The sequence below is a fragment of the Camelina sativa genome, chromosome 9, assembly GCF_000633955.1.
Source record: "Camelina sativa cultivar DH55 chromosome 9, Cs, whole genome shotgun sequence".
Lineage (NCBI taxonomy): Eukaryota > Viridiplantae > Streptophyta > Magnoliopsida > Brassicales > Brassicaceae > Camelina > Camelina sativa.
In genome coordinates, this window is record NC_025693.1 from 29,141,755 (window position 1) to 29,151,229 (window position 9,475).

Sequence of the window (9,475 nt, forward strand, 5' to 3'; positions counted from 1 at the left end):
AACAAATATTCTCTATATAATATTATACTTAAGAATAAATAACATTACATCATTTTTTTTTCAATTTTAAATCCTAACATATAAACCAAACAATCCTCAACGAGTAACCCATTAAATAAAAAATAAAGAAATTTAAAAGAATAGTCAATTAACTTTTTTATGCATAAATTTTTTTTTTAAAAAAATTGTGTACAAAGAATTAAAGTGAATAGTGAAAATTTTTAAGAACTTATATATATATATATATATATATATATATTTTAACAACCTTAAGAAGTTAAATTTATATCAGAATTTATTTTGTGCATTGACGACTAGATTAGTACAATGAAAGAAAACCTTGCAAGTCACTCTTGGTGTGGCTTACACCAAATCTCTCTGTTAGTCTAGCAATCATCCTTCTCAATAGACAAAACAGAATTAAAGTGGAAACCTTTAGGAAATGTTAACTTGTTATCAATATCCTGGCGTGTGATTATTGTATTGGAATTAGAACCAAATTACTACTAAAACGTGTAAGATGAAAGCAAATTTGTCACTTTTCATGCATGGTATCTAGTAAACTCTATGCTAATTGGCCAATAATTTTAGTAAGTTTTTAACGTGTGGAGCTAAACATTCTACTTTCGTTTCTTTGAGATGTAAAGCATTTCATGATATGTAAAATAAAGATGTACGCGTTTTTACGACTCAACGAGTAATCATCACCCACACTCACAAGTTACAACGTTGGTAACAAACTATGAGACTACTCTGTTATAAATACCACATATGTGTGTTTAGTCTCTCTATATCTCAAAACACAAAATATCATTACAAATACAAAGAAAGAAAAAACAAGAATGGAGAAATCAAATTTGAGTCACTTACTGAAGATCATCAAATGAGCATTCTCTCACGATTGCCTCTGAAATCCTTGGTGAGGTTCATTCTCGTCTCGAAGAAGTGGGCATCCATGATCCACTCTAAAACATTCAATGTTGATTACCTGGGCCGATCGATGACAAGGCCTCGAGTGATGTTCATGGTCCAACGATCTACATCACAGCCACCCGAACCTACATCACAACAACAACAACAACAACAACGCCTACTAAAGGAAGCTCTATTAAACTATCTCTCTCTCTCTCTCCCTCTCTAGTCTCTTCTACTCTCTACTAAATATGTTTTGCATTTTAGGACAAGTTACATTATTGACTAGTTTTTCTCTGTTTTAAGTTGAGACAATGGTGTGTGTGAGAGAGAGAGAGTGAGACTCGTTATGGCTTTTGTGTTTGCTATGGAATCAATTCAAGTGATTTCTGATCATGCATGTCTTTCTTTCCCTTAATTAAGCTGGATTTAATCGAATAACCTGATTATTGAATGGTGATGAATCAATTGTTGATGATAGGTCACTCAAGAGTCCCCAAATTGAATAGAAACCATCATTTTCATAAAAGGATTCTAGTCTGATTTCCTTCTCGAAATTTATTCATCATAAACAAGTCAAAAGTTTCCTATTAATCCTTATATGTTTAAACATTTAAACTACTTCTATTCTATTTAAAAATTTTAAATTTTTAAAAAACTATATTTTCATAAATAAGAGACCCAAATTTAGATCATACCATTAGAAGAGATAATTTTAATTAAGATATCAAGGATTTTTATTTTTAAAAAAGTATACAATTAATTCATAAAAATTCAAATAGTGTATAAGATCCCCAAAATATGAACCCCCCATTGACCTTGCTCTTAGTCACCTGAATTTTGGATTTAACTTATTAGACGGCTCGGTTCCTTCAAAGTTTAGTAACTGGAAAGAGTTGACCACTTTGGTTCTCTCCAGAAACTGTTTTTCAGGGTTCGTTCCGCCGGATCGCCACCCTTAGTGTTAGTAATAACATTGCTTGACCAAAATCAGACTTTTTCAAAATATCCAGTGACATTATATTAATAATAACATCTTTACTATCAACTCATTTTTATATGTTTTATTTCAGTATAAAAATAGATATACTGCAATGTTAGTGAGATATTCATAAAATAAAAAGTGTCGGTTGATTAGATCCAAATTCATATACGACATGTGAATTTACAATTCTATATAAAAAAAAAGAAACGTGGAATCAAAATTCTCTTATTCTATATATTTTTCTCGGAAGCTTACCTTAGTCATGATTTGAAAGTCAATTTGTTCAGTTCTAAGCAAACGGTTTAGCTGTTCTTATCAAATAGTATCGAAAAAGATTGTTATACACCAATACACGTATAATATCAAATTTAAAATTTAGGTAGTGGACTGTGTTGTTAACGTTTGCAATCAAATATTTTAATGGTTGGTACTTGGTAATGCGTTCTTGGTACTGAATTTAATAATGGACCCAANCTTTTTTTTTTTTTTTTTTTTTTTGGCAAAACCCAAAACCTACCCAACTCCCCACAAATTGACTCTATTCACCAACCAAATAGTCCAATTATTTAATGAAATGCTTTTTTTTTACTTCGTTATTGATGTGTTAACAGTTTCTTACTCTTTTTGGATAAACTCGTAAAACGACATCGTTGTAGAATATTGAAAAGATTCACGTTTCACACTAGGAATCAAAAGAAACAGAGATGACTTCTTTATATAAAAACACGTGTGTCTCTGAAAACGGAAAGAAAGAAGACTGAATGAGAAACAGCGTGCAAAGAAGAAAACGCGTTGAAGGAAGGAGGTTAAGGTTTCTCTCTCGGTCTCCCTCTATCTCACACTCGTTTGTTGTTGGTTCATAAACGACCAAAAACAAAATCTTGTCTCGTCATAAAAAACGGCAAGAATCATCAGTTAAATTATACCTACCCATGACCCATCAATCAAGTCTTGTCCTTTTCCCCCTTCTCTCTCTCTCTCTCATGCAAAAGCTTTGAGCTTCAAATACCAATCTTGATTTGATACAAGAGCCCAGTGGCATGTTTCTTGACTTTTGATAATCTCATCAGAAATGAAGAATCTTGTTGGGGTTTTCAAAATTCTTCTACTTTTCTGTTTCTTTCTCTCGATCCGTTTAGTTTCTTGTTTAAACTCAGATGGGTTAACTCTACTCTCGCTTCTGAAGCATTTAGACAAAGTACCACCGGAAGTAACTTCGACATGGAAGGTGAACGCATCTGAAGCCACTCCATGTAACTGGTTTGGTATCACATGTGACGATTCTGAGAATGTCGCGTCTCTCAACTTCACTAATTCTAGGGTTTCAGGTCAGTTGGGTCCTGAAATCGGTGAGCTCAAAAGCTTGCAGACTTTGGATCTGAGTAGTAACAATTTCTCTGGGACTATACCTTCCACTTTAGGAAACTGTACCAATCTCGTTTCTTTAGATTTGTCTGAAAACAGTTTCTCCGGTGAGATCCCAGATACTCTCGGTAGCTTGAAGAGCTTGGAGGAATTTTATCTTTACTCAAACTTTCTCACTGGTGAGTTGCCTCAATCCTTGTTTCGAATTCCCAAGTTGCAGATTCTAAATCTGGAGTATAACAATCTAACAGGTCCGATTCCTCAAAGTATTGGTGAAGCTAAGGAGATTGTGGATCTGCGTATGTTTGAGAATCAGTTATCTGGTAACATCCCTGACTCGATTGGGAACTGCAGTAGTCTAGAGATTCTGTATCTGCACAGGAACAAGTTAGTTGGTTCGTTACCTGAAAGTCTTAACCTTTTGGTGAATCTCACTGATCTGTTTGTTGGTAACAACAGCCTAGGAGGGCCGTTACGTTTAGGCTCACCAAACTGCAAGAATCTGTTGACTTTAGATTTGTCCTACAATAAATTCGAAGGTGGTGTCCCTTCTGAATTGGGCAATTGCAGTAACCTTGATGCTCTAGTCATTGTGGATGGTAACTTGTCTGGTACAATCCCTCCTTCATTGGGTTTGTTGAAGAAGCTTACAGATATAAACCTTTCAGAGAATCGTCTCTCTGGGAGTATCCCCACGGAGCTTGGGAACTGTAGTAGCTTGAACTTGTTGAAGCTGAACAATAACCAGCTTGGAGGGGAGATACCTAGTACATTAGGGAAGCTGAAGAAGTTAGAAAGTTTAGAGCTTTTCGAAAACCAGTTCACGGGTGAGATTCCTATGGAGATATGGAAGAGTCAGAGTCTTGCACAGTTGCTGGTTTATCAAAACAACCTCACAGGGGAACTACCTGTGGAAATGGCACAGATGAAGCGTTTAAAGATTGCTACGCTCTTCAACAACAGCTTTTATGGACCAATACCGCATGGTTTAGGTGTGAACAGCAGCTTAGAAGAGATTGACTTTATTGATAACAAACTCACAGGAGAGATACCACCGAATCTATGCCATGGAAAGAAGTTGAGTATTCTCAATTTGGGTACTAATCTGCTTCACGGTTCAATACCAACTTCTATTGGTAACTGTAAGACCATCACGAGATTCATCCTTAGAGAAAACAACCTTTCAGGTCATCTTCCTGAGTTTTCTCAGGAACATAGCCTTCAATTTCTTGATTTCAATAGCAACAACTTTGAAGGACCAATCCCGGGGAGCCTCGGAAGCTGTAGGAATCTCTCGAGCATCAACCTGTCTCGAAACAAACTCACAGGAAAGATACCTCCACAACTTGGGAATCTACAAAGCCTTGGCTATTTGAATCTTTCACGTAATCTTCTTGGAGGTCCTTTACCAGCTCAGCTGTCTAAGTGTGTGAATTTTGAGCGTTTTGATGTTGGCTACAACTCATTAAACGGTTCGATTCCTTCAGAGTTTAGTAACTGGAAAGGCTTGGCGACTTTGGTTCTCAACGATAACCGGTTTTCAGGAGGTATTCCACAGTTCTTTCCTGAGCTGAGAAAGCTGTCAACTCTGCAGATTGCTCGAAATGCTTTTGGTGGTGAGATTCCTTCGTCTCTTGGGTCGATAGAGGTTCTGACTTATGATTTGGACCTTAGCGGAAACGGATTGACAGGTGATATTCCTTCCAAGTTGGGGGATCTTGACAGACTAACAAGACTCAACATATCCAACAACAAGTTGACAGGCTCTTTGTCTGTTCTTGAGAATCTTGAATCATTGCTGCGTGTTGATGTTTCTAACAATCAGTTCAATGGTTCAGTACCGGTACACTTGAAGAAAGAGTTGATCTCTGACCTGTCGATGTTTTCAGGAAATCCCAAACTCTGCATTCCACATTCCTTTTCTGGTAGCAACAATAGCCACAGCGGGTTGAATTACTGCAAGGGTAAAAGTGGCCTCAGCACCTGGAAGATTGCACTTATAGCGGTCTTATCCTCTTTACTTGTCTTGGTTTTGGTTATTGCCCTTGTTTTCATTTGCCTACGCCGACGCAAAGGAAGACCAGAGAAAGAGAAAGATGCTTATGTCTTCACACAGGAGGAAGGCCCATCTTTGTTGCTTAACAAAGTTCTTGCAGCAACTGACAATCTTAATGAAAAGTACATCATTGGAAGAGGAGCTCACGGAGTTGTATACAGAGCTTCTTTGGGCTCAGGAAAGGTCTACGCTGTGAAGAGACTCGTCTTTGCATCTCACATCCGCGCCAACCAGAGTATGATGAGAGAGATCGATACCATTGGTCAAGTGAGGCACAGGAATCTGATTAAGTTAGAAGGGTTTTGGCTGAGGAAAGATGACGGTTTGATGTTGTATAGGTACATGCCCAAAGGAAGCCTATACGATGTTCTCCACGGCGTTGGTCCAAAAGATAATGGCCTAGATTGGTCTGCACGGTTCAACGTAGCGCTTGGTGTCGCTCACGGACTGTCCTATCTACACTATGACTGTCATCCCCCGATTGTTCACCGTGACATCAAACCAGAGAACATACTCATGGACTCAGACTTGGAGCCTCACATTGGGGACTTCGGTTTGGCTCGCCTTCTTGATGACTCAACGGTTTCAACTGCCACTGTTACAGGCACCACCGGGTACATCGCACCAGGTAATGCATACATAGTAGAATGGTTTAGTGTTTATATTAGCAAGCTTTTTGTATGGATACTCTGTTTCTTCTTAAGCTGGATCATTGGCTAAATCCACCAATGAAACTGTGCAGAAAACGCATACAAAACCGTGAGGGGAAGAGAATCAGATGTTTACAGTTACGGAGTTGTGTTGCTCGAGATGGTAACAAGGAAGAAAGCGGTGGACAAATCATTCCCGGACAGTACAGATATAGTAAGCTGGGTCAGATCAGTGTTGAGCAGCAGCAAGGACAACAATGTGGAAGACATGGTGACAACAATCGTCGATCCTACTCTTGTGGACGAGCTTCTGGATTCGAATCTTAGGGAACAGGTGATTCAAGTGATGGAACTGGCACTGAGCTGTACTGATAAAGATCCGGGAATGAGACCAACGATGAGAGATGCGGTGAAACTGTTGGAAGATGTCAAGTATCTTGAAAGAAGTTGCTCCTCTCAAAGAAGTTTCTCTGCTGGAACCGTGGGATTGTTAGCTAACTCGTAATGTATAACTCGGCCAATAATGTAAAATATGGGCCTAATTAAGGCCCAATTATGACGGCCCTTTAGTTGTAACCGTGTTTGTGAAATAAATATATCGTTTATCAAAATTTCTTTTTTCTTTTAAATTATTTAAAAAAAAATATTCGTTTGGCCGGAGATGAAGATAGGGGCGGTACGGGAGAGTTGGCTTATACGGACTCCGGTACTTACTCCGGCGGTTGACGGCTCGATTCGCCGGAATGGAAAGTCGCAGCTTGCGTTTCCTCTATCAAACAGTGAGCTTAAGCTCTTCTTCTCTTTCATTTAATGATTTTTTTTTTTTTCTGGGGAAGCTTTTATCCTGTATACACTTGTAGTTAACTTGGTCGATATTAAATTGAGGTGACTGTTGTTTAGTAGTGATGTTAGAAGATGAAAGTTCAGTTATATCTTGTGATTTTATGTTGCTGAGTCTTGTTGGGTTTCTAAAGAGAGAGATGTGTGTGTTATATTTTGGGTTTTACAGGGTTGTATCGTGGTGTGGTACTGGCTGTTTATGGAGGGAGAGGATATGAATCTCCATGGGATGAAAAACCATATGAAACTCTTCCTACTGGTAAAAGGGTTTATGTTGATGAATCTGATGTTGTAACGTTTCTTGATCCTCCCAAGGAGTTGATTCCATTGGATCCTGCTTCATATAACCCGGCTGCTTATCTATGGTTAGTCTGCTTTCGGTTGATTGGGTTCCAGCATTTAAATTCAGTCTTAAGCAGCTGGCTTGCATGTTTAGATTAGTGGAATTTTGTTAGCCACATGTTGCAGTCTCAGTTTTATTGTTCCTCCTAACTTGGCTGCGCGAGTTTGCTATATAGTAAATAGGATATTTTCTTGGAGGGTATTAATTTTTCCAAGAAGAGATATAATATAGTTTCGGGGTTGCTCTCAAAGCACTATACCACCACTAGTTCATGCAATTCCCTGTTAGATTTCATCTGGCGTATTATAAAATAAGAAGATGACTGTTTAATAGTGTTGATATTGTACAGGAAAAAGATTGAAGACATCCCTGAAGAGAGGCGCCACCATTTGCTGCAATTATTAGAGCCGAGGTCATTCTTACTGAACTCTTATCAGTATTTAGCTTTTTATGTCATGTGGTTTACTTATGTCTCTTGGAAAAGATTGGATTAATTTGCCAAAGAAGTTGACATGGAAAGAAATCTTAGTGCATGTTCTGGCATGTACAATTTTCTTCATGAGAGTGTATGTGTGCAGGCTTATATCAAGAGCATGGGAAATAGCAAGCACTCGTTACGACAATCCAAAGTTAGCCAAAATGACTGCTTCCAGGTTATTCTCTACTGGAGATGCGGAAACTTCACTAGAATACTTTAGCTGCCGAACAAGTCAGGGTAATCCATTTTAGGTTTGAGCCCCTACATATATAAATGAGTTTGTATGTTATCTGCGTGTGGTTATGTATCTTGATGTTGATGTTCTTAAACAACTTCTAAAGTATTCTTCTCTTAATGTTTAGGTCCACTAATCATATCTTGGATAAATTTCTTCAAGATGGTTAGTCATACTGATATCACTTCCATCCTTAATTCATACGACAGCATCTATCATGTGCTATATTTCTTGACATCGTTTATATATTACTTGGTAGGCTGTGTTTCGCTCCAGCAACGGACAGACCTATGGGCGTGTTTGTGGTAAGTCTTGATCCAATTAATGTTTCTCTCAAAATAAACAACACTTTTCCATTTGCAGTTGCTGCGAGTATAATTCCAACATTTAAGGCATATCTAAGTTAATGTGGAACTCTATCTGACAATGTAAGATCAAATGTGAGCTTATATCACTGGAATTGATTTAGTAAGTTGATTTTAAGATAAACAACTTTCAATATGGTTAGTTGTGGCTTTTTACTCAGCTGCCTGCAATAGATTTTGGAACATGTGTGACTTATTCCTTTTTCCACGAGCTATCGTTGCATTTAAGATATTTTATGGTTTGTATGCATCTTTATAAGTTTATAAAAATCTTTCTGCAGTTGGTGAATGAACATAAGTGAATGTCATGCTATTACTTCTGTTGTACTATTTACAAAAATAATCTCAAGAAATGTCATTCTGCAAGTGGACCAGTAGTTTCAACCCTTGCCAATGCTTTTAGTCCTTTATACTTTGAGGTTACAGAAGCTATGGAAGTTATGGCCACAGAGGAACCCTGTGATGCAGCATGCAAATTTGGCGACGGGCTTCTTGCTATCGAAGATTACCCACAAGGCTTTCCTCGACCATGTAAGACTCATTGCTTATACTGATTTGAGAATAGCATATATAAACGGTGTCTTCTAAACCCATAACTTCATCTGTTTTTCTCTTTGCAGCAAAGCATCCGTATCCATTCAACGACAGTGTCGTCATATACATACGGCATATAGGTCCGGGTGTATGCGTAGGACAGGCATGGCAAGAAGGTAAAGAACTGCAACAAGTGCCTCAAAGATTATGCTCCGACATTCTTATGGTCAAACAATACAGATGATGAATCAAGAGAGCCTCACTTGTTAGCTTAGATTCCAAGCTTTTCACCTTTAGCTTGTATTGGAAATGTTAAACGAATTGTTGTAGAATCGTGTCCGATTTGGCAAATACTACTATCTGTAACTTGTAAGATTCTGATATCCTTTTAAGCCAAAAAAAAAAAAAAGACATCATCACATGAGTCTCACTTCTGAACTATATATTGAAATCTGGAAAAAAGATGGCCAGCTACACGAGGTATCGCGCAACACATGGCCACACATCCCAAGTTTGATAATGTACCCCTAGCTACATCAAGTATATGGTTGGCATGGCCACATGCACCAAGTACATGACGTTATGTGTCTCACACCATGGACATAAAATGTCGATTAACCGGGTCATTTCTCCCGGCAACGACCGGCGTTGACTCGTCGGAACCATAATCGGAGACAACTAGAACCCGACCCGAGCACCTGCAACCAAAATG

The 9,475-nt window shown here is 38.1% G+C and overlaps 2 protein-coding genes across 4 annotated transcripts; both read left to right on the top strand.

Annotated features, from left to right (window-relative positions):
• LOC104712917 (leucine-rich repeat receptor-like protein kinase PEPR1) lies at window positions 2,646-6,579 on the top strand. Of its 2 annotated transcripts, XM_010429913.1 has the most exons (3): window positions 2,646-3,441; window positions 3,514-5,946; window positions 6,061-6,579. In XM_010429913.1, the coding sequence occupies exons 1-3, from the start codon at window positions 2,970-2,972 to the stop codon at window positions 6,471-6,473; spliced, it is 3,318 nt and encodes a 1,105-aa protein (XP_010428215.1). In that variant the 5' UTR covers window positions 2,646-2,969; the 3' UTR covers window positions 6,474-6,579. The 2 variants fall into 2 exon arrangements, with proteins under 2 accessions (XP_010428215.1, XP_010428214.1); XM_010429912.2 differs by having other exon boundaries at window positions 2,646-5,946.
• Window positions 6,591-9,188, top strand: LOC104712916. 2 transcript variants are annotated; one of them, XM_019229437.1, is made up of 8 exons: window positions 6,591-6,747; window positions 6,978-7,173; window positions 7,501-7,563; window positions 7,730-7,866; window positions 7,992-8,029; window positions 8,124-8,169; window positions 8,596-8,760; window positions 8,850-9,188. In XM_019229437.1, the coding sequence occupies exons 1-8, from the start codon at window positions 6,630-6,632 to the stop codon at window positions 9,005-9,007; spliced, it is 921 nt and encodes a 306-aa protein (XP_019084982.1). In that variant the 5' UTR covers window positions 6,591-6,629; the 3' UTR covers window positions 9,008-9,188. The 2 variants fall into 2 exon arrangements, with proteins under 2 accessions (XP_019084982.1, XP_010428213.1); XM_010429911.2 differs by having other exon boundaries at window positions 8,656-8,760.

Bases quoted from the DNA above. Each gene is read 5' to 3' on its own strand.
- LOC104712917 (XM_010429912.2), top strand. From the start codon at position 2,970: ATGAAGAATCTTGTTGGGGTTTTCAAAATTCTTCTACTTTTCTGTTTC. The intron at 5,947-6,060 runs GTAATGCATACA...GAAACTGTGCAG, and splicing joins CACCGGGTACATCGCACCAG to AAAACGCATACAAAACCGTG.
- LOC104712916 (XM_019229437.1), top strand. From the start codon at position 6,630: ATGAAGATAGGGGCGGTACGGGAGAGTTGGCTTATACGGACTCCGGTA. The intron at 7,867-7,991 runs GTAATCCATTTT...CTTAATGTTTAG, and splicing joins TAGCTGCCGAACAAGTCAGG to GTCCACTAATCATATCTTGG. The intron at 8,170-8,595 runs GTAAGTCTTGAT...GTCATTCTGCAA, and splicing joins GACCTATGGGCGTGTTTGTG to GTGGACCAGTAGTTTCAACC.